Source organism: Carcharhinus amblyrhynchos, chromosome 2 (genome assembly GCF_965287045.1).
Source record: "Carcharhinus amblyrhynchos chromosome 2, sCarAmb.v2.hapA, whole genome shotgun sequence".
Taxonomy (NCBI): domain Eukaryota; kingdom Metazoa; phylum Chordata; class Chondrichthyes; order Carcharhiniformes; family Carcharhinidae; genus Carcharhinus; species Carcharhinus amblyrhynchos.
Genome location: NC_137325.1, coordinates 27,612,431 through 27,639,857, shown reverse-complemented (window position 1 = coordinate 27,639,857; position 27,427 = coordinate 27,612,431). Strand labels below are relative to the sequence as shown.

The 27,427-nt window shown below is 45.0% G+C and overlaps 1 protein-coding gene across 2 annotated transcripts in view; it reads right to left on the bottom strand.

Annotated features, from left to right (window-relative positions):
- Positions 1–27,427, bottom strand: part of LOC145353301 (uncharacterized) — a 183,282-nt gene that overhangs the window by 20,540 nt on the left and 135,315 nt on the right. For both annotated transcript variants that reach the window (XM_080203929.1, XM_080203938.1), the window contains exon 8: positions 24,670–24,770. In XM_080203929.1, coding sequence (XP_080060055.1) covers positions 24,670–24,770 — 101 coding nt within the window. The remainder of the gene's footprint in view (positions 1–24,669; positions 24,771–27,427) is intronic.

Below are 27,427 nucleotides of genomic sequence, written 5' to 3'. Positions count from 1 at the left end.
TGCTTTAAGACAAAGGGTAGAGTCTTTTCATCTCACTCGCAGCCGGTATCATAGCGGCAGGAGTGGAGAATCTCTTTCAAATCCAGGGATGTTCAAACACTCGCAGCAAGAACGAGTCCAGCATTCACGCTTGCAAGTTCCAGCTTTGTGAGCCACTAGGCCATGATCTTACTTTGGTCCTTGGTGCCCTGTGAATGCGGTCTCTCTGAGAACTGAGTCCACTGAGGAAGAAGAGTGATAGGAGAGAAGACTTGAAGCTTTTTCTTACATCTACTGAAGTACGCATTGCAACTGTGATGAGGTCATGCCTAGGGACCTCCTCCTGTGCAAGCCTTGGCTTCTGCCGCTACCACTGAAGAGACACAAATATCACTAGAATATCAATGCTGATGAGCTGCCCTCGCTCAACTGTGTTCCTTGTGAAAGAAGTGTTAGAAATGCTTACATCACGCACTTCAAATCAAGATTTAAACACATCTCTCTCACATCACACAAGGGTGCGGAGACTAGTTTAAGTGAGATTGATGTTACATTAATGTTAATCTCACAGTGAGATATTATCACTGAGTGGGAGAATGGCTAAATTTGGACATAAGAGGATTCCAATGTACAAAATTGCAATGCCTCCAGGTGATAAAAACATTCACAAATCATCAAATCTATTCACAAATCATAGGCAGCAGAGGTGAAGGCAGCCTGCTGACTGCTATATCCTGATGTGATGGCTTTAACAGACATTCTCTGATGGCCAAGGTCCTGTAAGGCCCCAGACTGATAAGGTCTCCTGCACAAGGGCAGATGTACCCTCAGCCATCTGAGCAGCTAGAGTTGGCGTAAGCACAGGCAAAGGGAACTGTCAGCACTCACACCCTTGGAGTGTCTTGAAAGGAGGTCCTCAGGATGTCTGGCTGACGCTCAAATACCGTGGGTTCCCAAGAGTCCTGACCTGACTCTTCGGAGAGGAAGTGCACATGGAGGATGGTCATGGTGCCTCGTCTCCAGGTCACCTAGACCTTGATGATGCCCTCCAACGTGTGTAGCCATGGTGTAAAATCAGGCTCGACATGCTGGACCAAGGTTGGTTTCCATGGTGGTCAACAGCCTTTTCACATGGTGACCTCGAGGCACTCACATGCCAGAATCATGCCATCAGGCATGATGCAGATGGAATTGTCCATCACTTGTTCTAATCTGCAGTGTGACTCTCAAATCTCTACCTGATGTTCTGTTGCCTGCTGCTGCATCTCCAGCACGGTGACTGTTTGCAATAGCTCAGTAGCTGATTCAAACTGAGCAGTCGCTTCTTGCCAGCAGCTGTCTGAGTGCTGGAGACCCGGGTTATCCTTCCTCTGACTGCCGTGGGATATGTCAGTGTGATTCACTGCACAAAGTGATCCCAAGCCCCATCGAGGTGTGCATCTCTGTGCTGATGGAAGGTGTGGGTGAGTGCTGTGATGGTTCTTCGTCATCTTCCTCTTCGGACGTGGGCTGGGGGCTGGGAATTCTGGTGGTGGGCTGCCTTGTGGACCTTAATATGTTGCTGCATGTATGATAGAGAATGGAATTTCAATAGATGAGCATGAGCAATATAAAACTGCATGTGACTCACTGGTTGTGATGAACTGTTGGAGGTGTGATCCATACTAAATTCCTGAGATGACCCAATCTCCCCTTCCCCACAGGAGTAATCCCAGTTCTCCCCAGCAATCTGTGGCCCCCTCAAATCATGCAAGGGCAATGATATTGGTCATGGCCTTCCCCTGTCAGGGATCTTCCCTGCCTGTTGTGGGCAAGCTTGCCCTGGATAAAGACATATGAAAGGCAAGTGATGAGAAGAGAAGAAGCATGGGTTGGGAAAGAGTCATGCCTCCTGTGTGTGGTGAGCCCGCCCAGCTGGTCTGGGGATGGAGAGCAGCTTAATAGGTGGGAGGTGAAAGGTTCGTTCATCTATCTATTGTTGTTGTAATGTGTTCTCTGCCAATGGTTGTGTGAGATTCCTGAAGAGAGTAGTCCTTAGAGTACATTATACCAAGATGAGTTAAGTTTATTTATTAGTCACAAGTAGGCTTACATTAAGACTGTAATTAAGTTACTGTGAAAATCCCCTGGTCACCACACTCCAGCACCTGTTCAGGTACACTCAGGGAGAATTTAGCATGGCCAATGCACCTAACCAGCACATTTTTTTGGACCGTGGGAGGAAACCAGGGCACCTGGAGGAAACCTACGCAGACACAGGGAGAACGTGCAAACTCCACACAGACAGTGACCCAATCCGGGAATCGAACCCAGGTCCCTGCTGCTGTGAGGCAGCAGTGCTAACCACTGTGCCACGGAGCCACCCACTTTGATATTAGGGTGATTTGATGGATGACTTACGCTGGCAGGGTGAATGAAATAATTCATCATTTTCCTGCAGTTCCCAGCCGTGGTTGACAGCCAAGCTGATTCCCTTGGCAATGGCCTTCCAGGCCAGTGAGAGATGAGGCTGGTATGCTGTCTGGAGCCGTCCTTGGGGCAAAGCACATTCTACATGTCCACACTCCTCTGGTCAACGCCTGGAGGGAATCATATGGAGTCTGGACCTTTGACTCCACTGGGTAACGGCGAGGCAGGCTAATCAGCTCCTGACTTGCCAGGTGATTTGGTCTGATATTCACCTGAGTATAATTAATGAGCTTCCAAGAGAGAGTTCCCACCAATCTGAGCAGTGGGCTGGGTGACACCAAAACTGCTCATCACCGCACTTAGGCTCATAAATGGAAAATTCCACCCTATAAGTTAAAAAATTAATAATGCGATGTGTTATGTACACAGACTTAATAAAATGGAGCAAAAGAATGGTAAGTCTAGTTCATGCTATGAGCTTAGGCTTGGAAAATAGAGCTGTAAAGTTACTTTAAATTCAGCTCCGTAGGCAGAGCTCAATGGAAAAGTGAAAGTTGATTGGACCTTTGTTTAAAGGAAGTTATCAAAAATATAATCTGACACTGATTAGTAATCAAAATGATACACAATTCTATCTTTCTTAATTGGAAATTGTTGATGTTCTCAGGTCCAAGTCAATACTCGAACCTTTAGGAACAGTTTTACATAGCAACAATACCTGAAAACACAACGTTGGTTGTTTGGAGGAATGTGCAGCTGAATCCTTTCCATCTTAAATTATTCTCTTCACAGATTCATATTTGAAGCCCTTCCAATTTGCTGTTTGGAACCCAGCCTGGCCTGTCATTGCAGCAGCACAGTGTGGGATGCTGGAACTCAAGGTGACACTGACATGTTTCTGCTGACATTCCTGCTGGCATGTTGCAGACTGTGTCCAGCACGGAATTAAAGTCAGCTGACCAACAGCAGTCAGAGAACAGTACAACACAGATTTATAGCTATCTTTGGCCTTGGCTTGCTCTTTGAAGTCGTCTTTCACAAATGAAAAACGTACAGATGAGCTAGTTCACTCTCTTCCAACTAGCTTAACCTTCCACTGATCTCTACAAAGTGCTGTTAATGTGCCCATCCAACTCATCAAATGAATCAAGTGCTTTTGCCTCCACTATCCTAATAATTCCAGGTATTCATCATTACAAAAGAAGTCTTTCTTGGCATTAGTCCTGGGCTTGCATCTACCAGTTTCTGCCTGCTTTTCCTGGCCCTGCAGTCATAGCTTCACTCAATCAGAATTAATCCCTTCTGTTTAATTTAACATTTGATACCATTGTCTCATTGCCACTCTTGGGTTTGAGTAATCTGTCCAAGAGATTTATTGGGCTTAAGGCCTATTGTACCAACTCAGTTGTCCACTCTAATGACACCACAGTCACAGGTCACTTTGTTTAGGCCCTGCCACATGTGCGCAAGTATTAAACAACACATTCAAGAGGCAGCAAGATTCATTTTTGGTTCAAAATGCCAAAAACTCTTTAAACAGGAAATCACATAAATAGCAGCTCAGGAAAGAATCACGTCAGGTTACTGATTAACATAGATTTAAAGTCAAAGACTTGCACAGAGCACTAATAGAGAAAATCAATGTCCAAAGTCAACTATAGCACAAAACCCTCCTTGCTGCAGCCTTTGAAGATATGGTTATCAGAAAAGCTATAGAAGAGGCTTAAGTTCAGAAATGATGTGGAGATGCCAGCATTGGACTTGGTCTGATGAAGGAGCAGTGCTCTGAAAGCTTGTGATTCCAAATAAAACTGTTGGATTTTAACCTGGTATTGTGAGACCTCTTAGTAAATTCAGAAAGAGAGAGGAGAAACTATTAGCACCATTTTCCCATCGGCATTGCATCTGTTTTTGCTAGTATTATTATTATCACGTATCTATTACTTACCTTATTTCATCATCTTCTTGGCTTCAATTTGAAGGTACAAGCAAGTTTTTTAAAAATGGATCTTATTGCATTGGATGAAACCAGTTTGAAAGGTTATTTTGTCAGTCACTTGACATTTCAGACACCAAAGACCTGAATGACTGCCTGATAAAATCTACCCAATAATGCATTTTCTTATATGACGAAACATGTATAGGCAGCCAAAACAAATCATCATGAACAGCAGTTATGTAGCCCAGCAACTCCAGGATTACAGTGCAAGGGTTTTAAAATGCTCCACCTTGTGTGTCAGCATGATGTTAATATTTTTCTGGCAACTTCAACAGCTCAAGCTGCTTAGGGTCAATTCTCCCTCTGAAATGTTTTTCATTAAAACCCTAGCACTGCATTCTGCTCCATCTCATTTGCTTTAACTCCAAGAGTGTAGGCATTTTTCATGCAAGTTATTACACTGAATTTGGTATATTCAAGTGCCCATTCTGGCTGAGGGGTAATGTGAGACACTAAGGAGCTTGTTTATTTTTTTTAAATAGAGGCCACTATCACATAGACCCTTTCAATCATGTGCTGCTTGAAAACCAGTCAACCTCAAAGCCAAATGGACTTTGTGGAAAGCAAATTGGATCTGAACTTACTATAATATGGTAAAGTCTCCTGGCTTGCAGAGGCAAGCTTGCCTATCTCTCTCACAATTTGGGTTTTAGTTTCTCTCAATTGAATTTCCACCCCTTCCACTGTCCAAATTCAGAATGACATGCTGTATTCAATGAAATAGTTGTCCACACAATTCTAATTTAACACTTTGCCTCCATTGGCCAGCTCTGTGGAGCTACCTACTCTAGATATCACTGGTGGCTTGGTGGTGGTACTCTTGCCTTGGAGCCAAAAGGTCATGTGTTAAGTCCCATTCTAGGGACTTAATGTCTAGAGTATGACCCAGTACTGAGGAGGTGCTGTTTGTTGAACGAGATAAGCCAAGCTGTCATCTGTCCTCCTAGGTTGATATTAAAGATCTGAAGGTATTACTTGAATAGACTAATAGAGTTCACCCTAGTATTCTGGACAATTCTGTTCTCAATCACGCAACCAAATGATGTGGTTATTATCTCACTGATGTGTATTTTCTCCATTACAATAATGATTATATTTCAAAACGACTTTGTTGACTGGAAAGCACTTTGGGACACCATGAGGTCTTGAAAGGTGCTCATTTAAAAGCAATTATTTTCCTTTCTTCCATTACTATACGGCTTTGAAACAATAAGACAGAAAATTTGGATGGTAGGTGCTCTACAATAACGAAAGTTCAATTCATTCAGAACATACAGGTTCCAAATAATTAGGGACCCACTATACTTCTAAAATTCATCTGTGCCTATTGATGTACAAGTTCTTTAAAGTTTTATTAATTTGCAAAACCTATTTTAGAGAAACCATGCATGATTATTAGCAATACAGAATGTAACGATCCACTTCCAGAATTAGTGTACAAAAGGGATTTATGTAGCTCTAAAGTACCTCCACCGAGGAGAGCTATGTTGCTCTTGAAGGGACAATCACCACACAGAATGACAGAGGAATCATGCAAAGATCCTTATACAAGAATATGTAGAACAGAATGTAATTGTCAAAAAAAAACGCAAGTTCTTGAAGGTGCACCAACTGAATTAAGACCGAGAGTGGAATCATACAGAACAGAATGAGACAATTCACCCCATTTGTGCCTTTCACTTGAGGAGTATCCAATTTGATCTTTACCTCTTATTCCTTGGCTGTGGGTCAAGAGGGCTTTCAGGGCAAGGGGTAATTGGACCAGTGCACACAGAGGCAAAGATGTTTAATTATACAAGGTTTCTTCTTCATAACTTTCTTCAAGTAGGTGTGTTGTAATCCCATTCATCAGCTGCTAAAATTGATTTGTCTTTGCACTGGGATGTTTGATTCATCTTCATAGCTTTGATTATAATAGTTTTTACTGTCAGGTTTTCTTTGTGGTTGGTTCCTTTGTTGCTGAATATTTGATCACATTGTAGACATTCCATCAAAGTGGCATATTCACTGCGTTTCTCTGTTCTCCTCAATGTACAGTCCGATACATTATGGCTGCTTATGTCCTTGTTGCGATTGCAATGGTAATTTCTCTGGGATCTTGCAGTATTAACTTACTTAACTTACTTAACTACTGCCTGTGGGCACATTAGTCATTCTTTTCAAATGCATAGACAAGTAAAACAGCAAGTGATTTACAGGAGTGAAACTGTAATGTGCCAAGTCTCTACCAACACTTGTTTCTCTAAAGGAGTGTGTTCAGAAAACCGGTCCCCTTTCCCTAGAGCATTCCCCTCTCCTCCAAAAAAACCCAGAAAATTCTGGAAATAATCTGTCAGGCCAGTAACATTCAAGCCACACAAGTATCAGGCAATGACCATCACCAATAACAGACAATCTAAATACCACCCCTTGACATTCAATGGTGTTACCATCACTGAATCCCTCATTGTCAGCATCCTTGGGGTTACCAGACACTCAACAGGACCTGCCACATAAACACAGTGGCTGCAAGAGCAGAACACATCTAACTCCCCAAAGCCTATCCACCATGCACAAGGCACAAGTCAGGAGTGCAATGGAATACTCCCCATTTGTCTGGATGGATGCAGCTCCAACAATACTGAAGAAGCTGGACACCACCCAGTACAAAGTAGCCCGCTTGATTGGCATCACATCCACAAACATCCACTCCCTCCAAAACTGACACTCAATAGCAGCACTGTTTTTCATCTACAAGTTGCAATGCAGAAGATCCTTCGACAGCACCCCACAACTGGTCGGTCACAGTTCGGCATAGCTCAGGGAACACTGTAGCCTTGTGAACAAGACCCAGCGAGGCTCCGGGAAGTCCCAGATGCAGAGAAGGAGGGACCTAATCCAAAAAAGAACTGGCACGACCAAGGTCTACAGAAGACGGTGCTCATAAATAAAGATGAGAGAAAGGCAGTGATGTGCGAGCCTTCACTTGTCTAGGGATGTGGTAGTTCCCACTCTCCCATTCTCCACTGCATGGTTTTGGAGGGCATTCAATGCCAGTTGTTATACAGGTTACTGCCATGCTGAACATTTTTGCCAGTGAGTCCTGAGAGATGATATAGGTTCTATGGAAAAAAAGGTTGAATCCATTTGGGTGGAAATTAGAAATAGTAAGGAGAAAAAGTCACTGGTAGGTGTAGTCTATAGGCCACCAAATAATGACATCATGGTGGGACAAGAAAGAAACAAAGAAATAACTGATGCATGTGAAAATGGTACAGCAATTATCATGGGGGATTTTAATCTACATATCAATTGGTCAAACCAGGTCAGTCAAGGCAGCCTTGAGAAGGAGTTCATTGAATGTATATCCGTGATAGCTTCCTTGAACAGTGTGTAATGGAACTGACAAGGGAGCAAGCTATCCTAGATCTGGTCCTGTGTAATGAGAAGGGAATAATTAATGATCTTACAGTTTGGGATCCTCTCCGAAGAAGCAATCACAGTATGGTTGAATTTAAAATACAGATAGAGCATGAGAAGGTGAAATCCAATACCAGTGTCTTGTGCTTAAACAAAGGAAACTACAAAGGGATGAGGGAGGAGTGGGCTAACATAGATTGGGAGCAAAAACTTTATGGTGGGACAATTGAGGAACAGTGGAGGACTTTCACAGTGATCTTTCAGAGTGCTCAGCAAAAGTATATACCAGTGATAAGGAAGGACTGTAGAGAAAAAGGTAATATCCATGGAAGTAAAAGAGGGTACCAATTGAAAGAAAAAACATACAAAGTGGCAAAGATTAGCAGGAACCTAGAGGATTGGGAAATCTTTAAAGATCAGCAGAAAGCCACAAGAAAAGCTATAAAGAAAAGTAAGATAGATTGTGCGAGTAAACTAGTTCAGAATATAAAAACAGATAGCAAACATTTCTACAAATATATAAAACGAAAAAGAGTGGCTAAAGTAAACATTGGTCCTCTAGAGGAAGAGTAAGGGGATGTAATAACTGGAAATGAGAAAATGGCTGAGGTATTGAACAGGTATTTTGTGCCGGCCTTCACAGTGGAAAACACAAATAACATACCAAAAATTGATGACAGGAAGGCTATGGCAGGTGAGAACCTAGAAACTATCATTATCACAAAAGAGATAGTATTTGAGCAAGTTAATGGGGCTAAAGGTAGACAAGTCTCCTGATCCTGATGGAATGCATCCCAGGGTACTAAAAGAGATGGCGGGAGAAATAGTAGATGCGTTAGTAATAATTTACCAAAATTCGCAGGCCTCTGGGGTGGTTCCTGCAGATTGGAAAACAGCAAATGTGACGCCATTGTTCAAAAAAGGAGGTAGACAAAAGGCAGATAACTATAGTGACTAGTGGTGTGCCTCAGGGATCAGTGTTGGGACCGCAATTGTTTACGATTTATATAAACAATTTGGAGTTGGGGACCCAAGCGTAGTGTGTCAAAATTCGCAGATGACACTAAGATGGGTGGCAGAGCAAAGCGTGCAGAGGATGCTGAAAGTCTGCAAAGGGGTATAGATAGTCTAAATGAGTGGGCAAGGGTCTGGCAGATGGAATACAATGTTGCTAAATGTGAGGTCATCTATTTTGGTAGGAATTACAGCAAAATGGACTATTATTTAAATGATAAAAAATTGCAGCATGCTTCTGTGCAGAGTTTCCTTGTGCCGGAATCTCAAGGAGTTGGTCTGCCGGTGCAGCAGGTGATTAAGAAGGCAAATGGAATTTTATCTTTCATTGCTAGAGGGATGGAGTTTAAGAACAGTGAGGTTATGTTGCAGCAATATAAGGTGCTGGTAAGGCCACACCTGGAGTACTGTGTACAGTTTTGGTCTCCTTACTTGAGAAAGGATACACTGGCACTGGAGAGGTGCAGGGGAGATTCACTAGGTTGATTCACTAGATTCACTAGTTGAGATGGTTGGCTTATGAGGAGAGACTGAGTAGACCAGGGCTATATTCATTTGAATTTGGAAGAATGAGGGGAGAGCTTATAGGAACATAAAAGGTTATAAAGGGAAAAGGTAGAAGCAGAGAAGTTGTTTCCACTGGTGAGTGAAAGTAGAACTGGGGGGAATAGCTTCAAAATAAGGGGGAGTAGATTTAGAACCAAGTTGAGGAGGAACTTCTTCACACAAAAGACTGAATCTGTGGAATTCCCTGCCCAGTGAAGTAGTTGAGGCTACCTCATTGAATGTTTTTAAGGCAAGGATAGATACATTTTTGAACAGTAAAGGAATTAAGGGTTATGGTGAGCAGGCGTGTATGTGGAGCTAAATCCACAAAAAGATCAGCCATGATCTTATTGAATGGCGGAGCAGGCTCGAGGGGCCAGAAGGCCTACTCCTGCTCCTTGTTCTTATGTTCTTATGGGGCTCTCGGGGACCTTGGCAGGATCTCAAATCGGTGACACACAAATGTTTGAGGGAGGTGCGCTTTTTAGTAAAGCCCATTTAGTGCAGTTCTGCATGGATGAAGCAAGCCAGGTTACCAGGGTTGTGGGATTTGCTCTGATCTCTGGTATCTGCATTTGCAGGAAGTCTTTGAGAGGTCTGCACGGAGAGCTCCCTGGCAGCAGGGAGCTGTGAAATTCATTGATAGAAAAAGATTCCACTATCTGAATATCCAGCTCATTTTTTATCACAGAAAGCAGATCCAGTATGTTTGTGCTAGATATCCAGGGAGCTCAAACTACACTACCTTCCATTTGGGAGAGAGATGACCCAGTCAGTTTTGACACAACAGTCGATGACAATCTATTCCCTCAATACATCCTGCTTAGGAGATCAGTTGAAGCATCATTTTCATAGCATTACAGTCCTCAACATTGTCCATCTCACAAAGACTATCGCTTTCTATTAACCTCAGTCACCAAGTGAACCGTTGTGCAATGAATTCCATATTGATTTGTGTAGCGTGCTCTTACAGAAAGATTGGGTAAAGGCAGCCACTCAGGAACAAAGGAAGGTCCTCACAGGTAAGCAGATGTCTTCATCAGGATCAGCACACACCTCTGACATCACAGACTCAGTTCCCTCCAGAAAACATTCCAAATGTCACTGATGGAACAGAATTCCATCTCTCAGTGTCATGCATGGGGAAAATGGGAACTCTAAGAAAGGAATAATGTTCACCCTTAAAAGCGGAGATGAAAGCACATTGCAGGGAGGAATGAAAGGCTATGGTGCTCAACATTGAATACTACTGTTCCCAAAAACTTACTGCCATAAAATAAACACCATTGCAAAGTACTCTTGGGAGGAAAGGTTCCAATATTGACTGGGGCAAAAGGCTTGTTACAGACTTCAGTGAGGCAACATCAAGAAAATCACTTACACTGACCAAATAATGTCTGAGATGTTACATATGTATTGTCCAGCATCATTTTCATATGGGAAATGCCTTTGTTAATGTAGCAGATATGGAACTGAAGGCAGTTCATTGTGATTGAGTGAAACCAAATGGAACTGAGGAACTAGATGGGATATAAATGCAAGGGCGGGGGTGTGTATAATTTGTACCTTTGAATGGACATGGGACTTTATAATCGCATTGATTAGTCATTCAATATCTGAAGTTTGGAGAGGGATAAATGTGAAGTATATTTACAGTGGTGCAAATCATGTACAGTGAATGAACAGCTGTGTTATCAATTTACATTCAAAACTTCCTAACTTTTCCAACTCTATTGCTATGTCCAGGTGCAGTCCCAACATCCGCAGTGAAGGTGAGCCAGGCTGCCAACTGCTATATCCTGATGTCCGAGAAGACTTTGGTGGATGTCCTCTGTTGATCTGAGACCTGGATGGTCCCAGCCCAATGAGGGGCTCCTGTTCTGGGGCAGGTGCACTCCCATTGGCCTAAGCTGCTGGATTTGATGGGGTCAGAAGCAGAGCATCCTTGGAGTGACCCAAGTGGATGCCCCAGTGGTGTCTGTCAGCTTCTCCTCCCTTTGGACCACCAAGGACCTCTCCCTGACACTTCAAGGGAAAGGGCATCTGGAGGGAAGCCGAGGTGTCCCATCCTTCTTTAGACTAACCACTGCTGCAATGCACCTATGGTTAGTGTGATGGTGTGCAGGTCCAAGCACAAATCTGGCAGAACTGTTGGATTTGGGTTTCTGAGGCAGCCACCACCGTTCCCATGGAAACTTCAACATACTAGTTCTGGTTTCCTTTCTAAGTGGAAAGAATTTATCTACCACTACCCTATCCAGCCCCTCCATTATCTTCTAAGTCTCTACAAGATCCCCCCCTCAGCCTTCTAACCTCCAACGAGTACAGGCCCAATCTACTCAATCTCTCCTTATGAGCTAGCCCCCTCATCTCTAGTATCAGCCTGGTGAACCTTCTCAGTACTCCCTCCAAAGCCAATATATCCTTTCGCAAGTAAGGGGACAAAAATTGCACACAGTACTCCAGTTGCAGCCTCACCAGTGCCTTGTACAGTTGCAGCAAGACCTTCCTGCTTTTATATTCTATCCCCCTCACGATAAAGGCCAACATTCCATTCTCCTTCTTGATCATCTGCTGTACCTGCGGACTGAGTTTTTGCCATTCGTGCACAAGAACCCCCAGGTCCCTCTGCACAGGAGCATGCTGCAACTTTTCACCATTTAAATAATATTCCATCCTACTATTATTTCTTCCAAAGTGGATAACCTCACATTTGCCAACGTTATACTCCATCTGCCAGGTCCTCACCCATTCACTCAGCCTATCCAAATCTCTCTGCAGACTTTCCGCGTCCTCCACGCAATTCGCTTTCCCACGCATCTTCGTGTCATCAGCAATCTTTGTTACCCTACTATCAGCCCCCTCCTCCAGATCATCTATGTATATGGTAAACAGTTGAGGCCCCAGCACCGATCCCTGTGGCACGCCACTAGTCACGAACTGCCAACCAGAAAAGCACCTATTTATTCCAACTCTCTGCTTCCTGTTAGATAGCCAATCCTCAATCCACGCTAACACTTTACTTTAAGATTAAACTTTACACTCTAAGATTAAAAACAGACATGGCAACTATAGCAATGCAAAGCATCACATCAGAGTTAAGAAATACAAAATGATTTTTTTCTTTTCCATTTTTCCCCTCCTCTCTTTGAAATTGTATGATGGGAGATGTGTGTAGGGGGGCAGGGGTTGGGGGGGGGGGGGGGGGGGGGGGGTGGTGGTGGGGGGGGGTGCACAGTGTGGTTCTACAGGCACAAACATTCCTCCAAGTATTTTTCATTGTCATGCCCAGTCTCTCCTCTCATGACACCTATACAAGTGAATGCTCGAGAACAAAACAGCAACAACAGAGACCACAGTTAATTTCATCCTTGTCCTAATCCCAAGGTCAACTTCAGCACTCCCACCAATATCCTATTCAAGAGCAGAAAAGACAGTACTGGACAGGGGTCAAATCTAGGACCTTCCTGATCTGCACAGCTCAACAACATAAGAACATAAGAACATAAGAAATAGGAGCAGGAGTAGGCCATCTAGCCCTTCGAGCCTGCCCCACCATTCAATAAGATCATGGCTGATCTGTCGTGGCTCAGTTCCACATTCCCGCCCTCTCCCCATAACCCTTAATCCCCTCTCTTATCAAAAACCCATCAACCCGCGTCTTAAAAATATTTAGCGAGGCAGCCTCCACCACTTCAACGGGCAGAGAATTCCAGAGATTCACCACCTTTGAGTGAAGAAGTTCCTCCTCAACTCCGTTCTAAACCACCCCCCCTTTATCTTGAGGCTGTGCCCCCTAGTCCTACTGTCCTTTCTGAGCAGGAAGAGTCTCTCCACCTCTATCCTATCCATCCCATTCATCATCTTATATGTCTCAATGAGATCTCCCCTCATTCTTCTAAACTCTAACGAGTACAAGCCTAGTTTATTCAGCCTCTCCTCATAGCTCAACCCCCTCAACTCCGGCATCAGCCTAGTAAACCTCCTCTGCACTCCCTCCAAGGCCAAAATATCCTTGCGTAAGTACGGCGCCCAAAACTGCACACAGTACTCCAGCTGCGACCTCACCAATGCCCTATATAGCCGCAGCAAGACCTCCCTACTTTTATATTCAATCCCCCTCGCTATGAAGGCCAGCATCCCATTCGCCTTCCTGACCACCTGCTGCACCTGCAAGCTGGGTTTTTGCGACTCATGCACAAGGACCCCGAGGTCCCTCTGCACCGTCGCCTGCTGCAGTTTCTCGCCACATAAGTAATAATCCTTCCTACCATTATTCCTACCAAAGTGGACCACCTCGCACTTGCCAACATTAAATTCCATTTGCCAGTTCCTGGCCCATTCGCCCAGCCTATCTAGATCCTTCTGTAGACTCTCCACACCCTCCGCGCAATTTGCCATTCCACCAATCTTGGTGTCATCAGCAAATTTCGACACCATACACTCGGTTCCCTCCTCCAGATCATCTATATAAATGGTAAATAGCTGAGGCCCCAGCACCGACCCCTGGGGCACTCCACTAGTCACCAACCGCCAATCCGAATAGCACCCATTGACCCCCACTCTCTGCCTCCTATTTGACAACCAGTCCTCTATCCACGCTAACACCCTACCCCCAACTCCATGTCCCCTGACCTTCTGCAATAACCTCTTGTGAGGTACCTTGTCAAACTCCTTCTGAAAATCAAGAAAGACCACATCCACCGGCTCTCCTCTATCCACCACCCTAGACACATCCTCATAGAACTCCAGTAAATTTGTCAGACACGACTTCCCCTTAACGAAACCGTGCTGCGTCTGCTCTATCAAGCAATTCCCCTCAAGATGCCTCGCCATTTCCTCCATATCAGATGCCTTCTTTGCCCAATAAGCCATTAGTAAGATCATCAGGTCTAGTGCCGGAATTTTACCACCTCACCTGCCCCAGAATCAGGACAGGTGAGGCTCCCAGAACGGCATTCTCCGTTGGTCTTGGGTGGGCGAGGTGGTAAAATTCCTGTATTGCAGTGGTGTATTTTGAGGCAGAACCAGACTTCACTATGGACTGCCAACTTGTGAATTGGACTTCCAATAAAGTATTCTGACTACTTCAGTAATTTTCTTTAATCATTCAGGGGATGCGATCATTGTGGGCAAGGTCAGCATTTATTGCCCATCCCTTAAGAAGGTAATAGTGAGTATGTTACATTTCACATTGGAGGTTCATGGATTAATAGGAGCTGAATCTTGGTTCTTTTGTTGCTGCATTATCTCATCTTGAAGGTTGCAATATATAGTCTGTATATATAAAGAACAGATAAAGGTGCTAATGCAGGAACAGATAATGGTTTCTCCAGCACCATTAATCCTGGCTTGACAAGCAGCTATAGAGTGTGGCACTTCACACGATGGTCAGGCCATCTCTTAGATTTGATCCTACTGTTTCACTCATGATATAAACAAATCCTTGCTACACTCCATTAAGTCCACAGTGATTCATCACAGTAAATCAAATCAAACACTTTACATCCTTTCGAAGTCTGATTGAAAATGCAACTTCTAAATTTGTGATCCAGAAAATGTAGAAATACAGAGTGTTATAGTCTTTGAAACTCCTGTGGCAGCAGCTATATCCTGTGTCACTGAGGATATAATTAATGTTTTTAAGATGGTTAGTTTTCCTTCGTTTTTTTTGTGTCCAACTGTGATTGTGAAGGCAGTTTTGTGATGTGAACTCGTGCCCACTGGGAACCAGAATTAGACTGCCAGAACTTATTTCACTTAGTACCTTGAACAGCCAGTGGAGAGCAGGAGATTCTAAGCCCATCTGTCTTGGTTTGGTTTCAAGCCAGATACCGGAGGTAAACGAGTCATACTCTAACAGCGTGTTACCCACTGCCCTGGAGACTTGCTTTAGTTTAGTGTCAACTTGATATAACTGCTCACTTTGAGATGCCTATTTCCAGCCAGGTAAGTGAGAACAGGGACCATAGCCAAGTTATGCTCAAAATGCATTTCATGAAAATGTTTCAACTTTGTTGTAATTTTACCTGCGCGAGCAAAATTAGTCAGTTGCCAGATCGCTGGCTGATGCTGTTACTGTTATATGGGACTGTTACCTGGGACAACAGAATCTCATCAATATCTACATCACCTCATGTTACATTTGGGCCTGCAAGTCTTAGAGGACTGATTGTACACATCTTAATACATAATACTGAACTTGTAATGGTTTCAATCAGGTTGGCCTATTAGGGTATGAACTTCCTAATTAAGAATCCAATTGAAGGACCAATCAGGGACTCTTGGCCTTGTACTTAACCAGGAGTGTCAGTTCCTCTGACAACCCCGGCGATAGACTGCTAACTGCTAGCACGCTGTGTATTGCTGTTAGAGTTTGCAAACATAGGGATTTTGGTGAAGGGACTTCAGCCTCCAAAGACTTATTACAGAGTTACAATCATTTGCCAATCAGTCAAAGGCTAAACTGGCAATCGATTACTGGATCTACCAAAAAACTCTATTGCAACCAACCTACTTTTACATCTCTTATTTCTCATGAGCTTCAAGCACAATGTTGCCAAAATCTCAGAAAGAGGGATGGTGAAAATATTTAATATTTATGCCAAGAGTGGTAAGCATATAGCACCACCCCCCCCCCACCCGCCGCTACCACCCACCCACCGCAACCCTCCCCCCCCCCCAACCAGCATCAAAATAAAGGAGATGGGGGCTAACTGAAATGGCAAATTCAAGAGTGGGTTGGATAAGTACCAAGAATAACATTTGATATGAGGGCGCTGAGAGATATTATGGAATATGTTATTTTCTAACTATTAGAACTGGTCAAGTAAGATCACAATGGACTTTTTGCTCCTGTACATCAAGCAGATGACATTAAACATCATCTGGCTATTACTGAAAAAAATGTCCATTTACAACAAATGACTTCACCATTCTTTTTTGCCCTAGTCTCTTTCTGCTGATTTATTTGAACAGTTTGTGTACTTGGTGAACATCATTATCTGTGTTATTTTAAGGTTAGCATTAAAGTATACTACCAGACCATGCAGCTGGGGCTCCACTTTGTAACTGGGTGTGCGATAACCAACCCACCTTTTAAACATCAGTAATTGTTACAGAGTCCAATAACATGAATGCATTAAAGGAATCAAGTTAACAAAGCAGCTAAAACAAAATGATTTTTAAAAAGTCTATGCCGCTTTCTTTAGTGATATTGGAGGGATATATATTCGTGGTTTAGGTGTCCTTTTTTTATTGTTTTGCATCCATTCATTTTTGAGGAATGACAAATGGTCAGGCATGTGCCCCAGAGCAATCCATCCCATACAGGAAGCCCTGCAGGTGAAAACTTACTCGAGTGCAATCAACTCATGTTGAAAGTCTTGTGGTGCAGTGGAGAACGTCACTGCCCCTGAACCAGAAGCTCAACATTCAAGTCCAGCCCCAGGACGGCCAAGGAAGGTATGTTCTTAAAGCGGTCAAACAGTGTGTCAACCTGCAAATCCTTCCAAACACGCCAATGGCCGGCAGTCAAAGGAGGACAAACTCCTGGTCAGCCACGCTTGAGGTGGAATGGCACCCATCAGGCTTTAAGCTGCGGCAATAAACTCATTCCAGGAATTGCTAGCTATGGAAACAGCCGAAAGTGTGTCTTAGTGCACCACAAAGTGCGGGAAGAGAACTGGAGTTGGAATCAACCTCAAAAGGTAAATTTGACTTTGTGTCAGGGTGTAAAACAGGTGGCAGTGGCTAGTTTTATACCCATCCCGATCTTTGTTTCCATTGATTCTGACCCAGTTTTACTGAGCTGTAACTGGTGCAAAACTGGGGCTGTATTGGCAATCACAAGATGATGATAGTCTGTGCAGGAAATAGGAAAATTCAAATCAATACAATGGGGAGTTTGTGTCAGATATTAAAGCATCTCAATAGGCCTGGGCAGAGGTGGGCACCACGTTCATGGAAGCCCAATGTTCAGTGTTGATACTGGAGAGCACAGTGGAAGTAGCCCAGCAAAAACTTTTAAAAAATCCTTATAAATATTTAGACAGGTTCATTGTGTTCTCATAAACAAATTCTCCCAAAAAACTAGGGTGGAATTATCCCAACCCACCCATGGCGGATTTGGTGCCAGGTGGGCACGGAGACTCTAGCGGGAACCAAACATTGGGAAATCCATCGGTGTGAAATCATGTTGCAATTCTCCCAATGGCAGGTTGATGGTGGGTCGGTCATCTCACTGGCTGTTGGTGTGAATGCTATTTGCATCTCATGAATGCTCATTAAAACAGCTGCCACCAACATCCTGCCAGGCCATTCTTGCGTCATGCCAGTGCGAAATTACAACAGCGTCAAACCCGATTGCTAAAGGCTGGCATGCACAAGACACCCTCAGTTGGCTACAGACTTTAAGACAAATGCTGCACTGCTCTTGCTGTGTTGGTTACCACTCTGCCAGGGGAGACTAGTTCCTGCCCTCTATCTTCAGGCTGAGCTGGTCTTCATGAACAGCACCGTGCTGATGGACCCATGGACCCTCCTGTATCACTGTCTTGATTCAGTACTGTGCCAGGGGTTGTGTAGTACAGACATCTCCTTCCCCCATGATGGCACACACCAATGTCTATCGGGTCAGCACTGTGCTGTGGGATTCATGCAGCCACCACAACAAAAGTCTGAGGTTCGACCAGGGATGGAGTGCAAGGTGAGGTCGGGGGTGATAGCCTGATGAAGACTGCAGAGGTTGGGGGGTGGTAGAGGGAGAGAGACAGTGTGGAAGGAGAGCTGTGTGAAGTGTGGGGGAAAGATGGGGCTCACGATGGCAGGCAGAAGGGCAAGGGGGTTGGATGAGGATAACAAACAATGGAAGACAGGGAAGAACGAGGAGAGGAAGTTGGGCCTCGACAAAGTTGCACGACAAGTTCACAAACAAAGAGGGGCAAAGAGAAACCACATCATTTACATGAAAGGGTTGGATGAACATTCCAGATGTAGTGGGTACAGGTCCAAGTGAGGCATAGGGGCCTCGCAGGAAATGGGCTCAAGGGGGGGATGTGGTTGAATTGAGGAACAGACTTCTTCTTGAGGCTGCTCACCTTTTTCCTCTGAGTGGAAAAGCGAAATGCATGGAAGACACGGAAAGTCTGCAGAGAGATTTGGATAGGCTGAGTGAGTGGGCGAGGACCTAGCAGATGGAGTATAACGTTAGCAAATGTGAAGTTATCCACTTTGGAAGAAGTAATAGTAGGATGGAGTATTATTTAAATGGTGAAAAGTCGCAGCATGCTACGGTGCAGAGGGACCTGGGGGTCCTTGTGCACGAATCGCAAAAATTCAGTCTGTAGGTGCAGCAGGTGATCAAGAAGGCAAATAGAATGTTAGCATTTATCGTGAGGGGGATAGAATATAAAAGCAGGGAGGTCTTGCTGCAATTGTACAAGGCATTGGTAAGGCCGCAACTGGAGTACTGTGTGCAGTTTTGGTCCCCTTATTTGCAAAAGGATATATTGGTCTTGGAGGGAGTACAGAGAAGGTTCACCAGGCTGATTCTGGAGATGAGAGGGCTAGCTTATGAGGAGAGATTGAATAGACTGGGCCAGTACTTGTTGGAGTTTAGAAGGCTGAGGGGGGATCTTGTAGAGACTTACAAGATAATGAAGGGGCTAGATAGGGTAGAGGTGGAGAGACTCTTTCCACTTAGAAAGGAAACCAGAACTAGAGGGCACAGCCTCAAAATAAGGGGGGCAGTTTAGAACAGAGTTGAGGAGGAACTTCTTCTCTCAGACGGTGGCGCATCTCTGGAATTCTCTGCCCATTGAAGTGGTGGAGGCTACCTCGTTGAATATGTTTAAGTCACGAGTAGACAGATTTCTGATAGACAAGGGATTTAAGGGTTATGGGGAGCAGGCAGGAAAGTGGAACTGATCCACCTCAGATCAGCCATGATCTTATTGAATGGCGGGGCAAGCTCGAGGGGCTAGATGGCCTACTCCTGCTCCTATTTATTATGTTCTTATGTTCTATGCTGACATCCTGCACGGTCTGATGACGACAGGTCAGCTGGAGACAGTGATGCAAATGTGCTGGACTGGTGCTTAATTATGACGCTGGGACCTTTGAAGCTGCCAGCTGAGGGTAGGTGAACAAATCAGATGCCAGCCAGCCAGGAGAATTGGAGGGGAGCTCGACTGTGCATAATTAATGATGTTACAAGCACAGAATCTGCCGTGGGATCACCATACTCTGGCCAGCAGGAAAGGCACTGCCGGAGCCACCTACCATCACAATTAGTCTCAAAATAAGAGAATCCTGCCCTAATGAGAAGCAGCATTTTCTGGATTAGGTTCACCTTCAACGTTGTTAAAACTAATTTCACAACTGTTTTGACTGAAAGCTTATTAAGCATAAGGAAAAGATTCAACTTAAGAACTTTGGTACACCACCCATCTAAAGACTTAATTCCCATTGCGTACACACAAAGCAACATCTACTCCTTGGAGAGAATCAGTCACTTTGCACTAAAGGATCTTCCATTATTTCCACAGCATTAAATCAGCTTTTCCTTCAGTGAAGAAAATATTTCTCTTCGGTATTCACGCAGGGAGACGTAAATGTAGCTGTGGAGAACACTGGGTTACAGGGTTGTAAACTGGACAGTATTGCAGTTGATAAGGAGGATGTGCTAGATATTCTTGAGGGGTTGAAAATAGATAAGTCCCCTGGGCCGGACAGGATTTACCCTAGGATTCTCTGGGAGGCAAGAGAGGCGACTGCAGAGCCTCTGGCTCTGATCTTCAGGTCATCGTTGGTCACAGGTATAGTGCCAGAAGATTGGAGGATAGCGAATGTTGTCTCATTGATTAAGAAGGGGAACAGAGACTTCCCCGGGAATTATAGACCAGTGAGTCTTACTTCTGTTGTGGGCAAAGTTTTAGAAAAAATTATTAGGGATAGGATTTATAGTTATTTAGAGAGTAATGAATTGATTGGAGATAGTCAGCACGGTTTTGTGAAGGGTAGGTCGTGCCTTACTAACCTTATTGAGTTTTTTGAGAAAGTGACCAAAGAGGTGGATGGAGGTAAGGCAGTTGACGTGGTATATGTGGACTTTAGTAAGGCATTTGATAAGGTTCACCATGGAAGGCTTCTGCAGAAAATGCAGATGTATGGGATTGAGGGTGATTTAGTTAATTGGATCAGGAATTGGCTAGCAGATAGGAGACAGAGGGTGGTGGTTGATGGTAAGTATTCGTCATGGAGTTCAGTTACAAGTGGTGTGCCTCAGGGATCTGTTTTGGGGCCACTGCTGTTTGTAATTTTTATAAATGATCTGGATGAGGGTATAGTTGGGTGGATCAGTAAATTTGCTGATGACACCAAAATCGGAAGAGTGGTAGATAGTGAAGAGGGGTGTCATAGTTTACAGAGAGACTTGGACAAGTTGCAGAGCTAGGCCAAGAGGTGGCGGATGGAGTTTAATGCGGAAAAGTGTGAGGTAATTCACTTTGGCAGGAATAACAGGTGTGTAGAGTATAAGGCTAACGGGAGGACTCTGAATAGTGTTGATGAACAGAGGGATCTAGGTGTATGTGTACATAGATCCCTGAAAGTTGGGAATCAAGTAGATAAGGTTGTTAGGAAGGCATACGGTGTCTTGGCATTTATTGGTAGGGGGATTGAATTTAGGAGCCGCAATGTCATGTTGCAACTGTACAAAACTCTGGTGCGTCCGCACTTGGAGTATTGTGTGCAGTTCTGGTCCCCACATTATAGGAAGGATGTGGAGGCATTGGAGAGGGTGCAGAGGAGGTTTACCAGGATGTTGCCTGGTATGGAGGGAAGGTCCTATGAGGAGAGACTGAGGAATTTGAGGTTGTTTTCGTTAGAAAGAAGGCGGCTAAGAGGGGACCTTATTGAAACATACAAGATGATTAGAGGTTTAGATAGGGTGGACAGTGATCGCCTTTTTCCTCGGATGGAGAAAGCTAGCACGAGGGGGCATGGCTTTAAATTAAGGGGTGGTAGTTATAGGACGGATGTCAGGGGTAGGTTCTTTACCCAGAGGGTGGTGAGGGATTGGAATGTCCTGCCTGCTGCAGTTGTAGATGCGCCTAGTTTGGGGGCGTTTAAGAGATCCGTGGATAGGTTTATGGATGGAAAGGGATTGGTTTAGGTTAGAGGGTCATTGCTTTTTTAATTGGTCGGCGCAACATCGTGGGCCGAAGGGCCTGTTCTGCACTGTAATGTTCTATGTTCTAAATTAAGCCACCAAATGTGAAGGAAAAGGTATGGCCAGGCTCCGGCCTTTATGAAGGGAAAAATAGCCATTGTCTCTTCTTGACTTTTAAAATAGACATGTACATGGAAATGCGTAACTTGGGGTAGCACTAATCTCTCTTCAGCCCTGCTTAAAGCTGAGAAAATGGAGAGTGAGAAGATATAACAGCTATGAGCCCCAATATAAATACAGCGCATCAGTGGGGACCAGTTGGTGCTGGTCTTAATGGCAAGCTGAAATTTAAATTCAAATTAAAGAACATAAAACATAGAACAGTACAGCGCAGGAACAGGCCAGGCCCTGTTGTGTCGAACATGCTTTTGGTCCATGTCTCTCTATTTTTTGCATATTCATCCTCTAATCCAGGCAGCATCCCGATAAACCTCCTCTGTACCCTCTCCAGAGCTCCCACATCCTTCCTGTAATGTGGCAACCAGAATTGAATGCAAAACTCTTAAGTGCAGCCTAACCAAATTTTTATAAAGCTGCAATATGACATCCTGACTCTTTGGACGCAATGCCCCTACCAATAAAGGCAAGCATGCCATACACCTTCTTAACCACCCTATCTACTTCTGTGGCTACTTTCAGGGAGCTATGGACTTGAACCCCAAGATCCTTCTATGCAGCAGTGTTGTTCGGGGTCCTGCCATTAACTGTATACTTACCCTTAACATTTGATCTCCCAAGGTGCAGCACATTACACTTGCCTAGACTAAACTCTATCTGCCATTTCTCCACCCATATCTGCAACTGATCTATGGCCTGCTGCATCCTTTGACAATCTTCAATATTATCCACAATTCTACCTATCTTTGTGTTATCTACAAACTTACTAACCCACTCATTTACATTTTCATTTAACTCATTTATATAGATCACAAACAGCAAAAGTCCCAATAAGGATCACATTGAAACTTACAGAATAATGAAAGATCTGGATAGAGTGGACGTGGGAAGATGTTTCCATTAGTAGGAGAGACTAGGATCCGAGGCGCAGCCTCAGAATAAAGGGGCGATCCTTTAGAACTGAGATGAAGAGGAATTTCTTCAGCCAGAGGGTGATGAAACTATGGAATTTATTGTCACAAAATGTGACCAGGTCATTGAGTGTACTTAAGATAGAGATAGATAGGTTCTTGATTGGTAAGGGGATCAAAGATTAGGGGAAAAAAGCAAGAGAATGGGGTTGAGAACTTATCAGCCATGATTGAATGGCAAAACAGACTTGATGGGCCGAATGGCCTGATTCTGCTCCTATATTGTATGGTCTTTTGATCACTGTTCCCCCTGTAACACCACTAGTCACAGACCTCCAACCAGAAAAACACCTGTCCGCCACTACACTCTGACTTGGGTTACTTTGAATTGAGAGAGTGGTTACTGTGTGGGGATGGTAACACTGCATATTCGCCACTCTGCATCAGATTCGAAGGACTTGAGTACAATATGTACACTGATTCTCCAGTGGAGCGATGCACTTTCTGAGATGCTGGGATGTTGTGGAGGCGAGGCCAGCGGTGGTGGTGGGTCGTCACTGGCTGGAGAGCCGACAAGAGCAGGTCAACTCCTTTAAGGGAAAACCTGCCACATTCTCTGTCAATCTGGCACTTGACAGTCCAGCAATGCCTCCCTCTCTCCATCCCAGGATCACTGATCCTGAGGATGGAAGTACTGCCCACCATGAGCTGCCAGCCAAAGAGACGGTGCAAGGTTTATTAAGCAACTTCGCCACCAGGGTTGCAGTGGTTTCTGTCAGTACGTTACCCACCCAAGGCCTAGGAATGGTGGGGGTGGGGGTGCGGTGATGTAGGGAGTCATAAAGGAGGGATGTGGTGAGGGGATTCAACAGCAACAGTAGAGAGTGTCTCTCAGCAGCAACACCTACCATCACCCCCACCCCCCAAAAAAAACTTCTCAAGGCTGGGTTCCTCAATCAGGCACTGAATGCGTTAGAACAAGGGACCCACCCAGTCCGCCCTGTTCCATCAAGTGTCCGCAAGAAGCCCCACATGACTTTGCTTGCTATGTTCTTCATGTGGCGAGATCCCTGTCTGCTACTGGCTACTGCTGCTGTCTGGCTACATTAGGGGTTCCACTCACATACACACAGGGCAGGGTAGGTGTGGGAAGATGCGGCGGCGCGGGCTCGTTGGGCCGAAGGGCCTGTTTCCCGTGCTGGGATGTTCTTTGTTTTTCTTTCTAATATCAGAGGCTGGATGAGGTCCTGAAGTGGGCATTACTTGCCTACTTAATGGCCTCAAGTAATGGCAGGGCGGGAAGGCCCTTAAGTGTACAAGTCATGCCACAGACATAATCAGGGCAAAGGCAGGAAGGCTGAGGTGACCTACCCTTCACCCTCCCACCCATTAAGCTCATAGGGAGGGCACAGGTTTCCACCCACTGTATTACAGATGAGATATTAAACAAAGACCCTGTTTGCCCACTCAAAAAAATGTAGAAAGATCCCTCATCGCTATGTTGAAGAAGAGCATTTCCTCATGTGAGGCTTGGATCCAAGGGCACAGTCTCAGAGTTGAGGGATGATCCTTTAGAACCCAGATGAGGAGGAATTTCTCCAGCCAGAGGGCGGTGAATCTGTGGAATTCAAAACCACAGAAGGCTGTGGAGGCCAGGTCATTGTGTGTATTTCAGACAGAGATAGATAGGTTCTTGATTAATAAGGGGATCAAAGGTTACAGAGAAAAGGTGGGAGAATGGGGTTGAAAAACTTATCAGCCATGATCGAATGGCGCAGCAGAGCCAATGGGCCGAATGGCCTAGTTCTGCTCTATATCTTATGGTCTTCTGGTGTTTATCCCTCAATCAACATTATGAACACTGACCCAATAATCATTATCACATCGCTGTTTGTAGGAATCAATTGGCTGCTGGGCTTCCAAGATTACAACAGAGACTGCACGTACCAAAAAGTATAAAGTGAAGAGTTGAAGAATGCTCGTAAAGGCAACTTTTTCTTTTGTTCTTAATCAACAGTACATCACCCAAACATGTATGACGTTAAGTCTGCATTCATGCCAACCTGATCAATCGGCAGCTCCACCTGCGTTTGATTATCTTCTTGGACTTCTACTGCACCCATGGTCTCTGTCCTTTCCTCAAAAGCTTTAAACACGCAGCCTTCTGTGGGGAAAATAAAGTGAAAATGGCATTAAAACTGGTGCCGGAGACTGAACAATGGTACAACAGTGGCTACCTGTGGTGTAAGGCAGGAACTGCAACCTCTGCTCCAGTAAAGCCAAGATATCCAATGTATAAACTTCACACGAGCAAGTGATAACCAGTCCAGCAACATTTGAAGTAATTTATATAAGGAAAACATTTTATTGAAAGAAGTGCTCAAGCTGGAGACAAATTCCAGATACCTGACTCAGAATCTCATCTTCCAGAAAGGACTCAATTGTCAGTTATTAAAGGGAAATTCTATGGGGCAAGGATGTGGGAGTCATCTGGAAAAATACGCCATCAAACTAATCCAACCAGTAACGATCACAGCACCAGCCTGATATCACTATTTGACATTGCTTCCGAATGAAAATCATGGACATAGTAGCCATTGGATGACAATCCCATTGCTTTAGAATCATAGAATCGAATCATAGAATCCTAACAGAGCAGAAGGAGCCCATTCCGTCCATCGGGTCTGCACTGACAACATTCCCACCCAGGTCCTATCCCTGTAACCCCTGACACTAAGGGGCAATTTAGTATGGCCAATCAACCTAACCTATCGTAGAATCAGAAGGAGGTGAGATCAACCAGAATCCCATCCGGGCCCTATTCCTGTAACTCTCATTTGCCCTGCTAATCCCCTTTACACGGGGGTCAATTCAGCACGGCCAATCAATGTGACCCACACATCTTTGACTGTGGGACGAAACCGGAGCACCCGGAGGAAACCCCTGCAGACGCAGGGAGAAATTGCAAACTCCAGATTATCAGGCAAGGCCAGAATTGAACTTAGGTCCCTGCTGCTGTGAGGCAACAGTGCTAAGCACTGTGCCACCATGATACCTGATTTCAAAGAGTCTACGAATAAATTGCTGATCTCTCAAAACACTCGGGACAGAACAAGAAGGCTGAGAACAATTGTCTGTGGATTGGCCGATGTGAGTTTCTGCCTGCAGCCCTTTGGTGTACCAAGATTTTAAAGAAAAATCTTGCATAATTTGGGGGTGTCAGCAGGTCAGGAGACATAAGTGGGGGCCATGTAGTGGGCTTCCCGCAGGGCGCCATAATCTCCGCATTTCTCCGGCCACCAGATTCCGGTGTTGTCAGCTCCTTGCTAGAAATCAGCACAGAGCTGCTTTAAATATTCAAATTCTAATTTCAATGTAATTAGCGACCTGGGACTGGAGTCTCCAGGATCATTAGTCTCCACCCCGCATCCCCCCCGCCGCCACCCCACACTAGGAGTGTTTCACTCCAGCAGGTTTTACAACAGCTCCCCACTAACAGGGAGCTGATGGCTTGACCCCACTGGAGTGAAGGGGGGTGGGGGGGGGGGGGGGGGGGGGCCACGGAGTCCCCGCAGGAGGCCGGGGTAAGGACCCCCTGGGCATTGCCAGCCTGCTAGTGCCAGCCTGGCCCCCTGATACTGCCCAACGGGCAAAGTGGCAATGTCCAGGGGGCATCTTGGCACCGCCCACCAGGCATGAGGCTGTTCCAAGGGGGTGGGGCCAGATGGGGCGGGTCCTTTTGGAGGGTAGGGAACTCTGGGGGGATTTGATGGGGGTGGGTGTGGGGGGGATCTCACTGCTATTCTGCACTTTGGATGAGCGACAGAGGAAGGGAAGGGCTGATCGGGGCTGGCCGTCAAGGTGGGGTCTGCCTGCCGGATTGGGGTGGTGCGGGAGGGACTGCGGGATGTGGGGGAGGGTGGGGAGGGAGGGGCGCTGTGGGGGGCATCGGGGCTAGCTCAGTCACGTCCATGAGGCCAGTGATCAGAGTGTTGGGGGGGTGGGGGGGTGCGGTGCCAGGCGCAGAGCGATGCACGTTCACAGGGCTGCCTAGCGATTAGGATGTCAGCAGTGCAGGGCTACCGATCTCAGTGCTGACAGATCGGTGCATGTACAGTAGCACACTCAGCGCTATGCAGCCAGGCCTCTCCAGCGGGAATAAGCCCCACCTCCAGATTTTTAACGAGATTCATGCCAGGGCACTCTGTGATGCATAGAGTGTGGGTGATTCAGTTTGAAAATCCCGCTGGAAAAAGCAGTGGGATTTACTCCAGTGTTTATGTCAATTTGACACTTCGAATTTTTTTTTGGGAGAATCCACCTTTGATCCTTAAACAAATGAGAACACGTCAAATACATGTTGTCCCAACATCTCCACATTGCGTTTTTAATTTGCTGGGATGGGAGCCTGAAAGACTTGTTTTAATGAAACATAATCATTGAAAGCTGTTTTTCTTTCCCCATCTTTCACATACCTGACGAAACAACACCGTTTCTGAAAGCTTGTGGGATTACTATCAAATAAACTGGTTGGACTCTAACCTGGTGTTGTGAGACTTCTTACCTTCTTTCCCTTAGCCAGGCAAAAATTCTTTAAATGAAGTAGCTCTCAATGGAATGGCAAGTCATTGTGATATCAGGGGTTCTTGGACTACCATCTCACATGGCTGCAAATGATGGTGGACTACAGAGGAAATGGACATCTTCCAGGAAAAATGAAAAGCAATAGGTGCCAACAAAATGGTTGAAGTCTCCTTCAAATCAGTTGGGAGAGGAATCTCAGAAGCATTTTCATTTTTTTTAATTGATTCAAGTTTAAAA